At 40.9% G+C, this 21,902-nt stretch overlaps 1 protein-coding gene across 2 annotated transcripts; it reads left to right on the top strand.

Moving 5' to 3' along the window:
* Nucleotides 1–1,741: 1,741 nt before the first annotated feature.
* Nucleotides 1,742–21,428, top strand: LOC130690957 (LIM/homeobox protein lim-7-like). Of its 2 annotated transcripts, none has more exons than XM_059495230.1 (7): nucleotides 1,742–2,608; nucleotides 6,039–6,399; nucleotides 6,548–6,981; nucleotides 7,104–7,154; nucleotides 11,362–11,720; nucleotides 13,522–13,779; nucleotides 20,357–21,428. In XM_059495230.1, exons 1-7 carry the CDS (start codon nucleotides 2,581–2,583, stop codon nucleotides 20,663–20,665), a joined length of 1,800 nt encoding a protein of 599 aa, XP_059351213.1. In that variant the 5' UTR covers nucleotides 1,742–2,580; the 3' UTR covers nucleotides 20,666–21,428. The 2 variants fall into 2 exon arrangements, with proteins under 2 accessions (XP_059351213.1, XP_057369820.1); XM_057513837.1 differs by having other exon boundaries at nucleotides 11,362–11,870.
* Nucleotides 21,429–21,902: the final 474 nt, after the last annotated feature.

The following is a 21,902-nucleotide window of genomic DNA, read 5'->3' as shown; positions in this document are numbered from 1 at the left end:
ATCTCCCACCGTTCACATCTCTCTCTATTTAAGTTATATTGTACATGTACCCCAACCATCGTGATGCTCTTGTTTTTTTTTATACATACGCACATGTACAAACGTGTAAACCTTCTTTTTTTTTTTGTCACCGCCTTCTTTTTTTTTTTTTTTTTTAACATTTCTTCTTTTGTTTTGTTTCGGTTGGCGTGTTAAACCGCGTTAATCCGCAGCCGAGTGGCGCAGTCACGTCTAAATATACTGTTTACACTGAATGCCACACAGTGTTTCTCTTTCTCTTAGTTTTTCAACGTCTACTTCACCCCCGGGTTTGGCCAACATACGCGCCTTGTATTTATCGCACTTTTCTTTCTTCTTTTTTTTTTTTTTTTTTTTTTTTTTTTTATTTCGGACGCTCCCTGCGAGAAACACACGCCGCCGCTTTTCCCAAACGTCATTGACAGCCGCTCGCTAAACGCTATAGACTGCTCGACCTTTGACCTTTTTTTTTTCCTGCCTCCTCGAGCTGTGTGTCTGTTGATTCTCTTTCTTCACATCACGCTCCCTCTACATCTTTCGTGCGTGTATAAATAGAGGAGCCGCTCGGCTAATATTAGCTAAGCATTTTCGGCTATATATATGTGTAATAGACTTGCATAGTTTGACTACTGGATCTATATAGGCCGAAAAGTTCGGAGCTTCTATACAAACTTGTAAGGCACAATTGCCGAGTGCATGTCCAGTTTACTACATTTTTTTTTTTTTCTCTTCTCAAGAAAAGGGGGGTGAGACGCTGAGATTTTCAAAGTTCAAAACAGGCCCGAACGGAACTTTCAGAGTTTCCCACAGACGCGCCGCCCGTTTTTTTTTTTTTCCTTTTTTTTTTATTTTTTTCCGTTGCTGCTTCTCGTCTCGTTTTGAAGGCTGCGTGGCGGCTGTCAAACGATATATCGTTGATGTTATAAGGACTTTGTGTACAGTTAAATGCCTCTATGATGAGCTCCATTGCCTATACAACGCCTTTAGTCACGTGTCACGCCGATCCCACCCGGATTTTGTTTATTTTCAAAATGAATTGAAGATTTCAAAAGAGAACGAGAAGAGCAATCATCTGAAATCAGTACGAAAGCTTACGTATTTAAAAAAATAAAAATTCGAAGAATTGAGAATCCGGGTGCATAACGTTTGTGTGTTTGGCTCCTAGTATAAAGACGACTCGATTCCTTCTTTTTTATATGTTTCAAAAGAAAAAGAAAATGGAAAGGAAAAAAATAACGAATTCTTATTTTGCCTTTGAGGGAAGAGACGGTTCCAGACCGTTGGCGCATCACGGATCGATCGTGAAAATTAAAAAGAAAGAAAGAAGAAGAAGGAAATAACAATAATACAACAACATGAAAAAGAAAAAAAAAAACGAAGCGAAAGGAACGATAGAAGCATAAAAAGAAAAAAAAAAAGGAAAAGAAAGAGGAGCTTCACCACCAATGGAAAGTCGAGAGACAGGGTGGAGTTACACGTCATCTGCACGAATTTCACCAATCAGCCTGTTCAACTAAACTCCTCCTCCAGTTTCCTCTTGTCCTCCTCTCCCGGAAGGGGGTGGCGACCGAAGGTGAGCTCGCAAAGGAGGGAGGGGCGGGAACTTTGTATTTTTCTTTTTTTTTTTTTTCTTTTCTTTTTTTTTTTTTTTTTTTTTCATTTACTTTTTCGTTGTAACTTGGGGACTAGGCGCCTGCTGGCTGGGCAGTCGCCGCTGGATGTGGCTTCGGTCCGGTTCCTCACGTCACTCTGTCCCCAGTGACATTTCGATTATTTATTCATCATATCGCCACCGCATATTGTCATCATCGTCGGGCTGTTTCATTTTGTTTGTTTGTTTGTTTTTTTCTGTACGGTGTCGTCTTCAGAGAAGTGAACGTTTTTTTTTTTTCGGGGGGTCAATCCAAGTTGTTTTGCAGTTTTTTTTTTTTTAAATTCTGTGAAATTTGGCTCGTCTTCATCACGAACGAGTCCCGAATAAAGAAGAAAACTTCGTCTGCTTGACTGTTCTTATGTGGCGCGCAAACTGTGATCCATTTGAAACAACAACAACTTTCCGAGACCCGAATTTAGCGTTTGATGTTTTTCTTGATTCGCTTTTGGGACACGTTAAGAAATAGTGGAGCTTCCTGTCGGTGATTTTGCATTCATAATTATAGCAAAGCCGAAGCGTTTGTTTTGTGATCGCAACGTAAGAGAACGTGCGAATTTCTTGCAATTATCCGTCGGAAAAAAAAAATCAAGGCCGAGGATTACGTTTGCGATTGAAACGAATGAACAGGACGTATTCGCCTATTGTCAGGCCTATATACATGTCATTTGCATATGAGTGAATTCATATATTCATCTCCTACATCCAGTGATTTGCCGTGCTATCCCCCGATCGCAAGTAGAGTTACATTTCAAGGGTTCTGTGCAATTGTTAGAAAACAATCTTCATCCCTGCTTCCCCCACGTATTGCTTTGTGTGTCGAAGCGGTTCTGATCACTTGAGATTGTGCTCCGGTCGAGTGCTGCGGCGGCCCGAAAATTTCGCCCTCGTTGGTCCTCGTCGAGTCCGAGATGCAGACGGAACAGCAGCCCCTCCTCTGTAAGTTGACCTTATTCTTTACACGTACAAGCACATCGTTGGTACTTTAATGGAACCCATGTCATTAGCGTTCATTAGGCTTTGCAAATTTCACTGTCTTAATTGATTGCCCTGTTTATCCGTATGGCCGCCAACCGGCCAAAACAAACAGATTTTAAAACAAAAATCGAACGGATTTGCGTCGTCGGTGGCCTCCTCCCCCTTTTTTTTTTAAATGCGAGTGATTTTAATGCATGCCGTCGGGTATCGCCTTCAGACTAAAAATAAAATCAACGACTTTACCCAAAGTTTGCGGCTAAAAAAGAAAAAATCGCTAAACGTTCGAATATAGCGCAATTGGATTGCACAAAATCGTTCGCGATGCGTGGCCTACATCGCAGAAACGTTTGCTGTATAATGCGCCGTATACACTTAATAGAGCTGGCCAATGTTTGGCTCCCCAGTTTCGAAATATAAGGAAAAAGTGGAAATAAGGAGCATTCAAATAGCACCCCCCCCCCCCCTTTCAATGTCGCTGTTTTGAATCTTGCTGCTGTTTTGCCGGGATGGCTATAAAACATACAGCCGAGTTTAAACATAAAACATGCCAAGGCAAGCTCTAATATGCAAGGAAACGACCTTTGCTGTCCATTTGATCAGCTGGCCATCAGTCTTTTTTTTTTTTTTTTTTTTTTTAAGGTGGGATCATTGATTCAGTGTGTATAAAGCTCTCGGTTCGATCTTTTAGCAATGCCGAGCCAACGATTCGCCAAATTCTATTTGTCTCTTTGTTTTTTGTTTTTTTTTGTTTCAAATTTTTGTTGCCAAAAATTCTATTCGGACGTCGATTCGACTTTCTCGTTCAGCGTCCCTATACATATTTTTTCTTTGCCCTGTTTTGTTTGTAAAAACGAGGGATTGTTGATCATTAAATGAAGAGAAATAAACTCGTTTATTAATTGTACTATCTAGCGAGTGTGTTGGGGGCAAAAAAAAACAAACAAACGTATTATTCAATACCGATGTGCAAGAAAGTGCTAAATCCGTTGGACCGGTCAAGTGGGTACTGCATTCACCGTGCATAATGCGTCGTGTTATTGAATTTAGAATATGTATCATATAGGCTATAATATACACACGAGAATAAGCCGATTTGCCAGCCGGCTTTGTTTAGTTTTATTTTATTTTTGTTCAGTTTTCTTTTCAGTTCAATTGTTTGGGGATTTATAACGCAATTGATGTGTCTCACACAGTAGTGCACTGCGTAATGCAAATTCATAAGATGGCCGTTCCTCCAAATAACGTACAACGTGTACGTAGTGAATCAATCTGCTGTAAATGTTTCAGAACTTAAAAGAGTTGAGCTAGAAAAAAAAAAGGCGGGCTAGTTATAAGCTTTTGAATTTTTGGCTGAAACATTCGGATAGTATAGTATAGTTGCATTAAACATGAAGGGAATTCCGTCCTGTTTGATGTAGACCACAACAAAATCAGACTCTGCTTGTGGTCATTCTGTGTAAACGTATCCAGCCTTGTCGTGAACCAGATATCCCTTTATTTTTTCTATTTTCTTATCTGTTGGTTGTTTTTTTGTTTTTGTTTTTGTGGTTGGTATTCGGACAGGAGAGTGATTGATTTTATCAAAGTTGGGACTAAAAAAAAAAAAAAAAAATGATTAGAAATTTATTTTTTTTAAATCAAGAACTTGAATGAAATCGAGAACTTCCTGAGGTCGGGGCGTCGCGACTGGATAAAGAAAGAATTGATTTCAAAAAAAAAAAAGAAATAAAAATCCCGAAAGAAAATGGGAAAAATGGATGAAAACATTTCGCAGGCCCATGTCGTCGGCAATTCCGATTATTACAATCCATTAGTTATGGGAAGGAAAAAAGGAAAAAATTTTTGGGAACAAAAATGGATATCGTTATGAAATAGATTATTGGCCATCAAAATAAGAAAAGAAGAGAAAAAAAAAAATAAATGAAAAGTAAAACAAAAGACAAAAAAGGGAGGAAGAGCGGGCGATGCTTATCAGGTCCATAACTTGACAGTGGCGCCTCGACTGCTGGCACGTCACCCAGCGGCCAACCAAGGTGGTCCACATCGCAACCAATGCAGCAGTCACTCTAAATACGAGTACACCGGTCACATCGATACAAAAATAGCCGCCATTGCAAAACCGATCATGAAAAAAACCCCCAAAAAAAAAAAAAGAATGATGCCCTAAAACAATTTTCTTTTTTCCTTTTCAAAAACTAAAATTCGATCATTTAAAAAGAAAAAAAAAATCCAGTGGAATGTAATTGAAAGTCGGGGACACCCCTTTTGATCTTCACTATATGTCTATATTAAAAGAGATATTAAAAAATGCATAGCCGAAAAAATAAAGAGGACGTGGTGACAGCTGTTTAGCCCACCTATTTTACCTCTCGATGGGGGGTCGGGTGATGAGAGAACAAAAGGTAAAAAAAAAAAAAGGTGTGCGAGGCTGGTGTGTAAGGGGAAGGTTGACAACACACACAATAGGTCCCAAAAAAAAAAGGGAGATGAGTTTAAATTTAGGTGCGCTATACCGGCGCGTGCACTAGCCCCCCCAAATACATCGGCAGAGAATATGCATAGAAAAAAAAAAAAAAAAAAGACGGACGACCCATCAGCAATTAGCCGGAAAAACAAGGGTGGCGCGTCAAAATGGGGAACACCCCGACGATGATTCAAAAAAGAAGAAGCGGACACCCGGCCGCGTTGTTGTCGACACTCTCCTATTTATCAACCCCTCCCTTCCAGGCGTTTTTTTATTTTTTTTTGCTATCATCTGAATATTTCATCGCATCACCGACTTGCTCGCTGTTCATTATTGATGATGTGACTCAGCAATTTTTCTTTTTTTTTTTTTTTCGACATTATTTTTCTATACGACAATTACTTCTGCTTACCTCCATATAGGCCTGTTACGTAATAAAGTTCTATTCTTGGACGGACTTGTAAAGGCCTGCCGCTCTGCTAACATCAGACGGAAATTGATGAACTGCTTCTATAGCTGGTAGAGATCAACAGGATTCATTTATCACACAAGAGAAAAAAAAAACCCAGAGTCTATCAAATATGGCCGTTTGTTTCATCATTTTCTATTTTGTTGTTTTCATTTTTTTTTTTTTTCTTTCCCCCTTTTGCGTGTAGGTGGAGGGGCCTATTGCTCCATTTCACCCTCCCTTTTTTCCCCCGGCGTGATCTTGATTTCCGTAACTGCTCGTGTTGCTTTTATATGTAGCCTAAATAATAAATAGAAAAAGAAAAATTGAGACGAATGATGCCGATTTATCGAGCATCTCCGCCAGTAGAATGCAGCTACTTTTACACGTGATTGATGTATAGATTTAAAACCCCCAATAGATTCTTGTGTACGATCAATAATTTTATTTTTTGTGTGTGACCCTGTGCTGTGGATCAGTAGGTGGAGGGCAGCATCACCATCATCTGCACCATCATCCGCTGCAACAACATCATTCGTCCGTCACTGTGGCCGCCGCCGTGTCCGTCGGCACGGGGCCCATCGTCCCGTCTTCCATACCGGGACCGATCCGCGCTTCGGCCGTGTCGACCAGCACCAGCGGAGCAATCAATAACGGCACGGGCAGTTTATGCGTCGGATGTGGTTCACCCATCCAGGACCAGTACATTCTTAGAGTGGCCCCCGATCTCGAATGGCACGCCTCCTGCCTCAAATGCGTCGAATGCGGCGTCTTACTCGACGAGAATTGCACGTGTTTCGTCCGCGATGGCAAGACGTTTTGCCGCAGAGATTACGTCAGGTAAAGTAGTGCCCTCTATTTTAATTCTTTCTTCCCGTCTAATTAAGATAATTATAAAAATGAGTGTAATAATGAATTAAAAATAAAGAAAAATTTCATGTGATAGTGCGTTGTTGATTTAACGATTGTTTGTTGTTGGCGGTGGCAGATTATTTGGTGCCAAGTGCGACAAGTGCGGTCTGGGTTTCAGCCGGTCTGATTTTGTGATGCGAGCCAAGAGCAAGATCTACCACATCGAGTGTTTCCGGTGCGCCCTGTGCCAACGCCAACTGGTGCCCGGCGACGAATTTGCGCTGCGAGACGACGGCAATCTCTTCTGCAAGGACGATCACGACCAGACCAACAATAACAACAGTACCAACAATAACAACAACAGTAGCAGTCAGAATAACAACAATAACCACCAGAATCCTCATCTTCACCACCACGGCCATCACGGCCATCATCACCACCACAACAGCCAGACGAGCTCGTCGTTGATGCTGTTAGAGGCCAAAAGTGAACACCACAATCAGAGTAGCAACAGCAGCAGTGGCACCGTCTCCTTCCTGCCAATCAGCAACAGCAGCATCAAAAGCCACAGTAAGTCTTATATATAAAGAAAATGATTTGCATTTGTGGCTTTCGATTTTGTGTGTATGTTTATTTGATTGGCCAAAAAAAAAAAAAAAAAAAACTAAATTCAAACCGTATAATATTTGCAGAGTCGAGCAGTGGACGACACAGTCGAGCAAATAGCAACGATTCCCATTCTGGTAAGCCCAAACTGATTCAATCTTTGATTTGGTACAATGTGCTGTTTGAAATGTTCAACGTGTTGGGTGTTTTGCTTAAGAATGGGAACGTTTATTGAATCGAAAAAAATAAAAAATTGTCCAACAATTTGGCCTACCACAGTGATCGTCCGTAATCGATGGATTACTTTGAAGCCACTGTTATCCTTAAATTGTGGGCTGTCGATAAACGCGTTATGTCTGGGGGGATGCAGAACGTTCGTATATATAAATATGGTCCGATGGCCATGTTAGAGGCGACTCGATCTGTGTCTCTGTAGGTCTACCGATAAAAATAGTATGTGTTTTTTTGTTTTTTTTTTCTAAAGAAGTCGATTAACTGAGGAAGAGAGCTTCTGATTTTGAAGGCTTCTTTTCCCTGTACGACCGTCAAACGGGGGAAAGCAAAACTGGTTGCCTACCGTTTGTGTGTAGATCCGTATATAGTGTCTAACATTGTATTTTTCGATTCCAAGAATGGGAAACGTTATTATTGGTTGTAGGACTACTTGTACTATTGTACATCGTATACGAAATCTGGAAGTCGCAGTGCCAGATTGGGTGGGAGTCGAAGTTTGCTCTCCTTTAATGCCTGTACGTTTAAGTATAACGTTTTCAATTCGAGATTTAATATCATAAGGTAGTTAAGTGAAACGCTTTTCTTCTCCACTTCATTATTTTTATACGAAACTTCGAGCAGCGAGGCCAAGTAGTTTTGAACTTTGTTTGCGTCTGCAAGTTTGAAAATCCCGCGAGAGCTCCGAAACGTAGGGGTATCCTCTTGTTCCGCTGCAGCACACTAAAGTACTATGCGTGACGTAGAGTTGATAAACTATAATATAGAAAGGGGAGTTGTCGAGTTGGGAAAGATATTAAAGAAAGAAAAAAAAAAAATGTTTATTTATTTTTTATTCATTTCGGAGGTAAAAGACTTTGAAGACTTTTTTTTTTTTTTCCCTTCATCCTATACGAGGGGAGGATAAAGAGGGGGGAAAAGAAGAAGAAGAAGAAGAAAAAAAAAGGGGGAAGAAGCTTCTATATAGCTTATGTGTGTGTGTGTGTGTGTGTGTGCCTGAGCTAATCTAGCTAAAAGCTTTGAAACTGCTCTGAGAGCGCGCGCGCCGGCGCCGGAGCATCACACACACACACACACACACAAACAGTTCACTTTCTCTCAATTTCTTCCTCTTTTTTTTTTTTTTTTTTATTATTTATTTATATCCCGTCATTCGTTATTTTTGTCCTTTTTTTTTTCCGCAGTCGAATCGCGTGCTTTTTTTTTTTTCTTCTGACAAAATCATTTCCGTTTCATATGCAAATGATATTTTCTTCTTCTTCTTCTTCTTCCAACAATGCCGGAATACTATTCATTTGCTCGATGTCTTCCTCCGGCCCAACTGCGGAAGTGTCGATCAAGCCTACATGTATTTATGACTTTAATGGCATTCGAGTAAGATACGCAGTTTGCGTAGTAGAGGGGTTGTGGGGGATCTTTCTCAATCGGCACAATAAGAGCGCATATTTCCGTTGATAGAAAATGGGATCCTTTCCAAAAATCCTGTAGCTGAGAAAAAGAATGTTTTTTCTTGTTGCTTTATGGCAATAATAAAGAGCAGATTTGCATGTACACACGCGCTCGTTTGTCCGTTTTGAATAGACGAAAGTATGGCAGATGCATTAAGAAGTTGTATACGTATCCCTACGCTGATGGTGCTTTTGTTGTCGTTGCGAAAATTGCGCGGATGTTTCTTTTCTCGTTGGGGCGAATTAAAACAGTTTGGAATGGGGTATGGCCGCGCGTTGAATATTCGCAATGCCCGCAGCAGCTTTGAATGTTTCCCATGCACAACCGTCATCATCATCGACACTTATTGAGTCCATAGAAAAGCGAGTCTCTCTCTCTCTCTCTCTCTCTCTCTCTCGAATTAGATAGCCAGTTTGGGTATAGTCTAATTTGTAGGAACTCTTTTTTTTTCTTTTGTTTATGAATTTTTAATTCTCTTTTAGCTATTGAGTTTAGAGCGAGGTTGGAAAGGAAAACTGGATCGTGAAAGCCATGATAGGGAACAGTGCCACCTTGTTTTGAAATCAAAGAAACCTGTACATCAATCAAAACTCTCATTTTCTTACTCGCCATTGTATCTAACAATAATCGCATATATTCAAGGCTAAATAACGCGAAGCAAATGTTTGGCATTTCTTGTTCCGTTGAGAAATAGGACAGACAAAACAAGAAATTGCGTCGTGAAAAATCGGTGATTCTATTTTTTTATTATTCGTTCCGAAATCGCCTGAATTTGTGCTATAAAAGAATCGATCACAATTTTTGTTTATTGACCTTCGTTCGTTGAATAGCTACGCAAAAACCAGTTGCAAAGCGTTTGTTTTTTTTTTTATTTCACGATACACAAACGCAACCCTTACCCATCTCCTTATTTAAATTTTGGCTAGTGACAAGTCCCCCCCCCCCCCCTTCGCGATATGCAAAGGATTTCGAGATTGGGAGGAGAATTCGGCGTGCCCAACAGCGGCGCTTGTTGACTTTTTGAAAGTTATCTATGAACAGGAAAATCCAAAAAGCGTTGGCCGCTCGTTTGCGATTGAACGAGCTACTCATCCGAATGAACGAGTCACACGAAATGTAGTTAAAAAAAAAAAAAAAATGATAAATGAAGATCTTTTGTTTGTCGCACGAAGCCGAATAAAGAAGGGATTCATAATTGAATGAAACACAAGAGAGAAAAGTGTGAAAACTGAGTTAGAGCAAAGGGAGAACGACCGCAAATGAGGCTAGCCAGCGTAAGGTTTTTTTTTTAGATACATACGCAACAACAGCCTAATAACGCAAGAAGTAAATACACATAGGCCTTCCGCCCCCTACTCTCGTGATCCAGCTACACCAGGGAATAAATATATACAGCTATAAATGTTGGATATATAATACAGTATATATATATATTTTTTTTTTTTTTTTTTTGGCTCTTTGTGTGTAGGGTTTAGAGGGGTTGTGTGTGATGTGATCCTTCGGGAGAACTTTGGCGTGTCGTCCAACCATTAGTTGTGTTTGTGGGGTTTTCCCCATTTTTCGGTAGGGCTCGCAGCCGTACCTCACCGCGTCAGTTTCATAGGAGACCCGTTGCGTTTTTGTGGGCCTGTTGGGAGTTCACCTTCTACCCGCAGCAGGGCAAACTTGTAACCGTGACTGGCTGTTCTATATGCTCAAGAGCGAAACGTGTAGAGGGTGCAACCATAGTATAAAAAAAAAAGAGAGGGGTTAGAAATGAGGAGATCGACATCCGCCTCGAATTCATCACGAAGCCACTGAGTATCGTCGTTCGATATATGTCTCTAGTGGCTTTTATTTGTTTGTCATACGATTGAATAATACGGCGATCCCTAAGACATTGGAACGCATATAATCAGCAGTGCCCCCCCCCCCTCCAAAAGAAGTCAGTAGGGAGTCATTTTTATTGTTTGTACGTGCATCGATAATGGCGAGACCAAAAGGGTTGGATCTATATAGAGGAGAACAGTCTTGCCCTTTTGCTATCCGTCATTTGCTGGAAGGGGAAATTAACACATTAGTCGAGTTGTTTAGTCGGGGCGTCATCGGATAGTCACGCCAACTTTGTGAGACTGACGCCAGCAGACAAAATGGAACGGTATGGCCGGCTATAAATATTGGCTCACCTGTATAGCCCCCTAATCTTTTGTCTATAGAATTTGCTTACATAATATGCTAATTTGAACGGCCGTGCGCCTAAGCGATCATATGAAAAAGTAAAACAAGAAAAGAAAAGAATTGAAATTTATAAAAAAAAAAAAAAAAAATATGGACGTTTGAACATGATGTATGTATATCTAGCCGGGCCATATAGCTCGGCTCTATTACAAATATTGGAGCAGCGTCAATATGTTGACTTAAGGCTATCCAGTGACAGCAAACCAGAGGGGGGGGGGGGCAGCCGGTCAGTTCATGCCGCAATGTATTGACGCAGTTCCGTACCGCAACCACAAACGTTTTCATCTTATTGATTTAGGATATATTGATATTTTTTCAAATAGACTTTAATTCAATTTTTGTTTTCAGTCCCGCTTTCCATCTTCGCTTTTATTATTTCTATCTTAAGAAATTTTAAAGTTAACGTGGCAATCGCAAATAAAAATGTTCAATGGTTTCATTTAACAGACAGTTCCGATACTTGCATCACGACGTCGACGCGGAAGGAGAGCGGCGAAAGATCGCGAGGCGCCGGCAACAGCAAAGGCGATCGCGGAGTTGGCGGCGTCGGCGGCTCGGGCGTCTCGGGCGGCGGCGGCGGCTCTGACGGCAAACCGACTCGGGTCCGGACGGTGTTGAACGAGAAACAGCTGCACACTCTGCGCACCTGCTACGCGGCCAACCCGCGTCCCGACGCTCTGATGAAGGAGCAGCTGGTGGAGATGACTGGACTGTCGCCGCGCGTCATCCGGGTCTGGTTCCAGAACAAGCGCTGCAAGGACAAGAAGAAAGCCATCCTGATGAAGCAGATCCAGCAGCAAGAGAAGGTAGGCCACCACCATCACCATCTACCCGACTACACAGCCCCGAACAATTGCAACACCTACTACCACATACGGACGATGATGGAACACCAGCACGCGCGTAATATCCATCATCATCCGCATGCACACGACGACTCGTCGGATCCAATTGAAGTGAGGAATCCGATCTCGATAGCTACGTCTCCCTATTTCTCGCCAGAATTTTCATTCAGATAGTTTTGCCCTTTTTTTTTTTTTTTTTTTTATTCACGTCGTTGGTTACAAATGAAAGAAGAGTAGGCCCTCCCCCCGCGTTCGTCGTAGGCTTCAAACGCGAGAGTAAGAAAGAAAAAAAAAAATAAGTACGCGAGATAATTGGATGATAACCACCTTTCCTAAAAAAAAAAAATATCTAAATGATAGAGTAAAAGCAAATGTAAAAGAATATCATTTTTTTTCTTTTTCACGGGGAAATTGTGTGTGTGTGCATAATGGAGGCGGACGGCGCTGTAAGAGAGTATCGACGAACAAAAACGAGGGCAACCTGATGATTGTAGTGCTCGACAGCTATAAAGGCTTGGGGTCTACGTAGAGAGTTGAACATTCTCGTTTCTCTCTCTAATCGATAAAAACTCATCGTCTAAATGGACTGTGGGGTTCTCTCTTCTTTTCTCCGGCCAGTTCTCTGCTTGATGCTCACAAAAGAGAGAAAGAGAGAGCCCTTTCTTATTCTTTCCAGATGATGTTGTATAGACGCTAGTATGCACGGCGGCACCGCAATCACCGTAATGGATATAGTCTCATGCACACAACCCCTCCACACAGCACACACAAACGATATTCCCTTTTTATCCGCACCATCATCGCCTCGTTGCATATCAAAACAGTCTATAACCATAGACCGAGGGTAGATATAGGCAGGGAAAAGAAGAAAAAAAAAAAACTCTTTCGCAAGTAATAAATATAACAAACAATGAACGCGGGCAGTTTGTTGGGGACCACAGATATTTAGGACGTATAGAGTTTGATTCGGGAAAGGTCCCATCTTTTTTTCGGCGCACGTAATTTCATTTCCCATCGTTTTTTTTTTTTTTCTTTCTATATGTGCGTGTATATATCTTTCAATGGGCTGTGATGTGACGACCGCTTTTATCCACACACACACACACACACACACACACGTAGCCAGTGATGTATATTTGAAGCCGCACAGCAGCGGGCCAGACTGACTGGACGCTTGGCTGCATCCGAATCATTATTTCTCGCGCTGGGTGTGCGCTCCGTCCATTATAGCCGTCACTGCGAACGCCATCAAAGCAAATCTTTCCGACTCTCAATAATATTATTTTCAGTTCGCATTTTTTTTTTTTTTTTTTTTTTCTTTTTCATCTTGCACTCAACGTAGACACGCACAGAGCAACATCCCTTCATTTTCGTCCACGTTCCATACAATATCCCAGTATTTTTTTTTGTTTGACGCAATCCAAGTGAAAAAGAAACTGAAACAAATGCTTTCATTGATCTTCATTCAAAACCTGCTTTGGATGCAAGTTTTGTTTTGTTTTGTTTTTTGAATGAATGAATGACATTATTTATATACGTACATTATCATTTGTCGTCTCGTAAAAAAAATAAAGCAATGAATTTTAGAGTTCTAATCAACTAAAATTCCGTTCTCTAATGTTCGTTTTTTTTTTCTTTCTCTTTTTTTTTTGAAACTCCTCCGTCCTTTTATTTCTTCCTGCTGAATTTTTCGCGTCTGCCTTAATCAATGGACGGTCATACGTAAATAATAAAAAAAAAAAAAAAAAAAAAAACGAAAAAGGACGGAAGGAAGCTGGGATTCGGTTCGATGCAAGGCATCCCGCTGATCGCGTCCAGTCCGGTGAGGCACGGCGAGTCGTCGCCGGGCGGCGGTGGCGGTGGAGGCGGAGGTAACGGAGGAGGCGGAGGCGGCGGGATCAATCCAGTGGAGGTTCACGCCTTCGCCCCGCCCTGGAAGGCCCTGGCAGAGTTCGCCTTGCACAACGATCTGGAGCGCATCGATCCGTCCGCACCCCACTTCCAGCAGCTCATCAATCAGGTAAGCGAATTAGAATCGACTGACTCTCCTTATATGTAGTATAGAGGATATGTGTTTTTTGTTTTTGTTTTTATTCTTATGCGTCCGTTACCACGCAAACAGACAGGAGACCGTAAGAAACTTGGGGAAAATGATTAGAGTTCTTTTCTTTCTTTTTTTTTTCGTATATGGCAGGATGTTGTTGTTAGGTAGGGAGATTTAGAAAGAAGAAAAAACGAGTCACCATTTTTTTCTGGTACTCTGACAATTATCTGAAAAAAAAAAAAAGAACACGACCTGCTTCGGAATTTTTGTACATGTTTTTTTTTTTTTTTGTGTGTGGGGTAGAGTTTTTGATAGACCCATCAAGGATTCTGTTAGCACAAGACAACACGCGCTGTAATATCATTAATTATTATATGAGGTCTGTGTGTTTATACGCCTCTGTCCTTCTTTCGACAATCGGAAGAAAGGTCGCCCTTCTTAACTTCTTTCTTTTTATTACTATTCAACTTGTCGTCGGGTATTTAAAGGCTGTAAAACAATATTGTCCGCCAATTAGCGACCCTATTCTAAGCGGCCCAGGTATACCCTCACCTTGTCAAGCCAGGGCTTTTGGTGATGTTACAAAATTTTTACCTCTATGGTTAGTTTCGTGTGTCGAAGGTTAAACATCACCAGAAGCTCGTACAGTTGTCATTCCACTTTGGAATCGATAGACAAGAGCATTTTCATCGGAAATGATCCCCGAATTGAAAAAATTCGCAGAAAGAGCGGGTTGGAATGTGATATGATTTCGTCCCTTTTCTTTCGCCGAGTTTAAGATACTGGTTACGATGAAGAGTGCGGCGGCAAGGAACTCGAACGTGCGGCGGATATCGTGAATCAACTGATTAGACTTTTTGGAGGAATGATAAAGGGCATGCATGAGGGCGCGGAGCTTGTTATAGCTGATTGATTGGCATCGATCGAGCTATTCTTTCATTCTCATCGTGCGATTGCTGACCAATAAAAACGAGTGAAAAAAAAAAAAAAAAAAGAAGTGGAAAATACCTTTTCTCAATGCGTGTGGGTCCTCTGTCGCGTCGTCTGTACACACGGCACATGTATGCGTGCATGTACAGTATATGTATACGCATACAGTTTGGCTTGGCGCCGTTCATTCCGGTCTCCTTTTTTTTTTTTTTTTTTTTACACGGGACACCGGGTGGCGACGCAACGACGGGACGTGGATAGCGTCCACGTTCGGCTGCGGTCTGCTGGGCCCGCGGCACTCGACCGGACCCGAATTCCGCGTCTCACCAATCAAATCAAGTTTTTTTTTTTTTTTTTTTTCCCGTCGTTTTTTTGTTTTTTTATATATATGCGTTTGTGGTGTGTGAAATCAAACCGCCCGCAATTGTTGTCCAGAAACTAGCAGAGCCATTCATCGGACTCTAGATTTTCTGCATTTATTTTTACCTTTTTTTTTTGTCTTGACATTTGTGCGCAACTAATGGCGGTTGTAAAATAATTCGGCCTCATTTCCCGTCGAATTGAGAATCATAAAAAAAAAAAAAAGAAAGAAAAGAAGGAAGACGGTCCCATTGATTGCGATCGTCTCCCTCAATTTATTTTGTTCGATTTTAATTACGTAGAAAGTGACAATAATCGATTTATTGGACAAAAGAGAATTAAGGGAAATGAAGGAGACGATGGGGCAGGTTTAGGGAAAAAAAAAAAAAAAAAGGAAGGAGGAGGAATGAAAATGAATTAGAAGTAGCCCATAGTGTGTGCTGGAGGCATCAGAATGAGCAAAGAGACACCTTGATGAATTGATGAACTGTTGAGCCAAAGAATGATAGAAAAGTTCCTTTCTGTTTATTTATTTTCGTTTCCCCCCTCCCCCTTCCCGGTTTATTTTTTTCCCGTATTTCTTCTCCCCCCCCCCCCCCCCTCCCAAAAAAAAAAAAAAAAAAGACAAAAGACAAATAAAAGAAATAAAAAGAGGAATCTTTTAAAACACACACAAGAAGCAGAACATCAAACGTTAGAAGGAAGAAGAAGAAGAAGAAAAAAATGTTAAAACAAAAAGACCAAAAAAAGGAACCTCGGCGCCTGGTTGACCAGACCGGACCAGAGCGAGTGGAGACGAGACCTGTCGACAAGACAGTTTTCAAACTGGTGTGTGCTGTGTGTCGCCACATCTGCGCGAGATGATGTGTGCTGTGCCGTGTGGGCAAAACCCAAAAACCAACGTCTCGGGCCTTTTCTTATAACATTTCTCCCTCACTACACCCCATGTCTCATTGCAATTCATTCCGTTTTTAAACGAAAGGGACAGGACAATTGTTTTGACCAATACTACACGATGACCCCGGCGATTACCTTTTTTTACGACCTCATGTAAAACAGTAGATCCAGTGCTTTGCGTACTTGTATATAGATTTAAATAAATGGAGAAGGCGCTGGTCGAGTCTCAGTTGTAAACTGGAAATCGAGAGAAGAACAACATGAGACTAGGGGTCTCTTGGTCCACATTTTATACGACAGTTTACATATATCTCAGTCGCCCTTTTTCTTTTTTTTTTTCTTTTCGTTCTTAGCTTCTCTCTCTCTCTCTCTCTCTCTCTCTGTCTTGTTGTTGCCCGTCCGCGCCGTCGTTCGTGCGTTGTTACTCCGATGGCTCCAAGGAGGAGTCAACCCAACCGACGTGCTATCCCTTATAGTCTGTAGACTGATGGCAGTGCCTGCCGCTGTTGTTAGATTGTAAAATATAAAAAGAAAAAAACAAAACAAAAGAAAATAAAAAAAAAACCCAAAAGCGTAAAGAAACGAGGGGTGACCTCCCAGAAGCCCGAGCTATTCGGTCAGCGGTAGCCACGGCAACAGTGTCCATTTTTGTTTTTATTCACCGTGCGGGTATTGTTCTAAACTTTGTTTTCCTGCACAACGTTGTAACCGAAAGAAAAGGAAAAATGAGTTCCACACTTTGGATTGGCCGCATCAGTCGCTATAATGAAATGGGACACTTCGTTTCTCTTTGGATTTTATAATCCTGTCGAATGGGACTGAATGGGATGCCTTGAGCTGTACTAGTTTATTTACCTCACCACGCCCTTGATTTTTGACGTCAATCAGCAACAGACAGGTGACCATTCAGAAGAAAAAAATCACCAACTTCCATCCGTTCGATTTTATTGCTTTTCAAAGACATCGAACCTGTTTGGTGATTCACATCTATCCACTTCTTGTCTCGATTTTTTTTTTTTTTTCATTTTTATTTGTTGATTTATTTATTTTTTTTTCATTTTATTCTTAAAGGAATGCTTGTGAATGTTCTCTCCTTTCCAGAGACAAATGTTTACTGTGAGAAGGATGTTGCGGTCTTGATCCACTGTCGTGCCCGCACGTACGAGACTCGCTGATGACATTCCAGCCATTTCTGATAGATGTTATTTGACTTCTGTGTGGACGCAGACAGACGGACAGCAATTGTTATACACACGATGGCAATTAGCTTCTTTTGTTTTTTTTTTTGGCCAAGACCATTTTCCTTTCCATTTAGTTTTTTTGGAGATCTTTGCACAATGGCGATTGTTACATCCGCAATATTAGGAAGATTATTGTACACGGATTTGCAGAGATTTTAATCGACGAATTGCAAAAATTGGGTTTGAGCATGGACCCACCTTTTTAGTTTGTCTCGTGGAAAGGCGATCGCTGAAATCGAATCACAAAAAAAATCGCGTTTTAAATGTTTAGCTTAATGGTAAGAAACAGGCGAAAATCTACGTATTTCGTAACGAGGAAAAGAATCAACAACAAATAAAAAAAAAAAAATAGACAAAAAATAAAAGAACCAAAAAGATAAATGTAGAAAAACAAAAGAAAAGACAAAAAGAAGAAGACTCCGAGACCTGGCGACTGGCGACAGTTGGGCGCGACGACTTATATACCTACGACCACCTCTTTTTTCTTCTTGGGTTGTCGTCTTCTTCTTTTTTTTTTCTTTTCTTTTTTTTTTTTTTTTTTTTTTTTTACCTCTCCATCCCTCCCACCGCTGCCACCGCCACCACTTCCTCTAAAAGGAGACAAACTTTTTCATCTTTTGCCTTCTGATTTTTTTTTTTTTTTTTTTTTTTTTTTTTTTTTGTGTGTGTGTGTGTGCGTTTGTTTTTCTCGTTCGATGGGTTTGACCAAAAGAAATTGTTTTCATTCTTCCATTCTACACTAATATCCTTTTTGTGGCTATAAATAGACTATTTCACGTTTCAGGTTTGTATAATAAAGTCAGGATCTTTTTTTGATCGCGCCCCTTCTTCATGATGAACAGAAAGGACGGACCATCTGAAATTGTTCGGGGGCCCGCTGAGTCAATCATCCAAGCGACCGTATACATTGTTAGACCTGCGTCTTGTCCCTTCTCTTATAGGAATTTTTGTGGTATTTTTGGAAATGATTTGACCCCGTATTATCATCGCTGTCAACGAGATAATTAATTAACGTCGAATGACGACCAATCTCGTGAGATTTTTCAGTTTCGCTTTTGAAGCCAGTTTCTATTTTTACCTTTGAATTTCAACGTCAACACGAACTCATCAATTAACGTAGACATTGCGTCATTCCGTGCGGCGCCAATAGCAAACGATTCGGCGAAAGTTTTCTGATGTTTTGTTTATTTTTTTTGGGTTTGCACGATGGATCGTTTATGTTGAACTCCATCGCCTTTGTTTGTCTTTTCCGGAAGTGGAAATTTTCATTTGATTTTTCGTCCGTCCGCATCCGCTTTCCAAGAAGAAGATGATAGAGCCGAGACAAAAATCTAAAAAAAAAAAAAAAAAAAGAAAAAAGAAAAAATTAGGAATGAAAGAAAACACGTAGAGGGAGACAGCAGCAGCAGAAGCAGCAGCAAGAAGAAGAAGGCGAGTCAGGAAGATGCTTATCGGGGGAGGGAATAGAGGAGGGAGGAAAAGAGCCAAAGCTTCGGCTGCGGCTGTGGCGGCGGCGGCGGCGGCCTGACGGGGGCCCCAAAGTCGCACTTTAATCGGACACGATCAAGGCAATTACAGGCCGGCAACATGGCGGCGGTCCCGTCTTCTTCTTTTCTTTTTTTTTTTTCCTATATCTCTCCCTATTGGAAAGAAAAGGAAAAAAAAAAAAAAAAGAATTTTTGGGAAAGAAATAGAAAAAAAAAAAAGAAATTTCCCCAAAAGTGTTGGGGCATGCTGTTTTCCAACTTCTTCTTTTCCTCGTCGGCTGTCTGGCGACTCTTATTTTTCTTTTTTTTTTTTAGTTGTTTTAATTCTTTTTCTTTTTATTCTGATGGCTGCCGATGCCCTTTTGTTTTATTATTATTATTATTTCACTGCTGCTGTTTTCTGCTGCCGTTGTGGTCTTTCCAATTCTTATCTGGAAATATTCTGTTGGGTTCTTCTTTTACCCGTTTTTTTTTTTTTTGTTTTGTTTATATTTTTCACATTAGGAAACAAAAACAACAAGACAATTTCTTCTCTGTTGTCAAGTTTTGTTGCGTACCGTTTTCTTTTCTTGTCGGGTGACGTCATGCGCGTCATTCGGTTCCCACGCATCCGACTAAGAAAACGGCCGATATTGTGTTACGCGCTATAGGCCGATTAGGCAGACGACATTCGTGACCTGTCATCAATATGAATTTTCAACAACAACAAAGAACCCTCTGCTTTTTCCCCCCCCTTTAAAAACCGCTTGATTGACTCCCTATATTTTTCAAGTGGATCATCTTGCTTAATAATTGAGCCAGCAATTCGACACTGAGATTTTTGAAAGAAAATTCCGATGGAGCGGAATGTCAACTGCCGTTTAAAAAAATGGCTTCCAATGCCTTTCCCTACGAACCGGAGAGTTTTAAATAGCGAAAAGGGCTTGGCCTATAGGCTAACAGCCCACATTTATTATATGTATACATGTTTATATTTTCAAATGTTTTACTGCCGCCTCAATTGTTTATGATGTGATGCGCAGCCAGCCGATTGGCTGAGCTGGGTGCGCGGGCCGTGTATCCACTTTCCATTCCGGAGAAAACGACCGCCCATCGTCGAGTAGGTCGAGTGCTCAGACCCCTTGGACGGACGACAATAACAAACAACGGAAAAGTAAAAAATAAAATAAAAAACATGGATAGGAATGGTATAGAAGGGAAGGAGGAGGAACAGGAGGGGTGTATTTAGAAAAGAGACGGAGAAAAGACGTGAGCACTGTGGCGCCAATCCAAAAAGCTCCTCGTCGCCCAAGTGTTGTAAGAACGGGGTACCGTGTAGAAGCGAAGTAGATCCGTCATTCCATTCGTGACTTTGCGGTTTCAACCCATCATCAAGTGACGTGCCTTCTAAAAAGGAGCTCTGTCCCCCTCCACTCTGCTTTTGATTTTAGACGTTTCATTTAAAAATCGTGTTTTTCTTTGAGACTCACGAGGAGAACTCGAGAACTGAACTAGTTCCAGTTTTGAAAAAAAAAAAATGCAGACTACTCTGATATTCTAATTGTATACCTTAAGAAGTCAAGCGATCGATAAAAGATCATTTCGATTCAAAATTTTTTTGATTAACTGAATTGTTTTTTGTTTGTTTTTTCGCCATAGATGCACGGCTACGATATCCACGGACCACCTGATCACCTGTCGCACCATCATCATCATCACTCGTTGCAGCACCACCAGCAACTGCAACACGGCCACCATCATATGGGTGGAGGAGCCCCGATGGAAATGGGGACGATGGTCGGCGGCGGAGGCATCCACCACGGAAGTGGCATCGCTCATCACATCGGAGTGGGTCCCTTACAACATCCGCACCAGCAGCATCCGCAACAGCACGATCCATCTGACGCTTTCGTCCAGTTCCTCGATTCGGATGAGGACAGCATGCAGCACGATGGACACAGCCCGTGATCGGAACGCTGTTCACAAATTGATATGCAGTGAAAAAGAAGAAAAGAAAAAGATGCAAATTGAAAGTGTTGGTTGTATTTGATGAATCGCGCAGTTTACGTCTGCAGTTTCTATTGGAAATCAATCGATAGCAAGGATGATCGTGTTCTTTCTATATACGACGCATTCTCCGGTGGTGCTCTCCTGTTTCGTTGTTTTTCTAACCGGATTCTGAAATATTATTTATTAATGACAGAAAGCTAAAAACAAAAAAAAAAAGATAAGAAAAATTAAATGATCGTGCTTTATTGTTTTTGTACATCGCCGGTTCGAATAACCAGCCCCGTAATTGTTAACCAACCAATGTTGAAAAAAAGAGTGAATCATTCAAGAAACACAAATTTTTAAAATTAGGTTAACAAAGCAACAACAACAAAAAATTTATAAAAATACCAAGAAAAATAGTTTAAATTAAAAAAAAATACAAAACATGGGGAGGGGATAAATTGTATGTATATCTTTTTTGCGTGCCGTGTGCGTCCAGTTTCATGTCTGTGTGATTGTTAAGTTGTTTTTATTATTTTTGAAAACATTGAAAGAGCAAAAAAAAAAACAAATCCTGATTGATTGTTGCTGTCCAACGATATAACTATGCGCCCTAGAACCATTACTACAAAACCATGTGTGTGCGTGTCGGTTTTTTATCCCCAATTTCGCCCTTTAAAGTTGATGATAAACAGCGTGTGTCTTTGTTGGTTGGAAGAAAATTACACACAACTCAATAAATGGCAAAAAGAATAATCAAACTATGGATTTTTCGTCTTTTCTTGCAATATTTGACACATATTTGAACGAATATTTGGCGCAATGCTAGCGCGCCAGTACGCCACAGCGTGTAGAGTTTCAGAGTTTAAGTTTTTTGCCGAAAAAATTTTTAAACCCGACTAATAAGTAAGCCCGACTTTCTGCTGCATCGCTGTAGCATATTGGCGCGCTAGCAATGTGTCAATTATTCGGTGAGTGGATGTAGAGAATTAACTAGAAAGTAACCGGTAGATGGCGAAAAAAAAATTTCGCCAAAAAAAAAAAAAAAATCACACTTTTTTCTTTTTTTCCGACACGTAGCCATCTACCGCTCAGACTCGTTATTACTTGCGTAGGCAATTTCAGTCCATTGGATGCCATTCGCAGTTAGTTCAGGAACGTGGATGGAGAATAACGCGTGGCTGGAGGAACAATTGAAAAATGGATAAGATAA

Source organism: Daphnia carinata, chromosome 1 (assembly GCF_022539665.2).
Source record: "Daphnia carinata strain CSIRO-1 chromosome 1, CSIRO_AGI_Dcar_HiC_V3, whole genome shotgun sequence".
NCBI lineage: Eukaryota > Metazoa > Arthropoda > Branchiopoda > Diplostraca > Daphniidae > Daphnia > Daphnia carinata.
The sequence above is the reverse complement of the archived record's forward strand: the minus strand, read 5'-3'. Positions and strand labels throughout refer to the sequence as shown.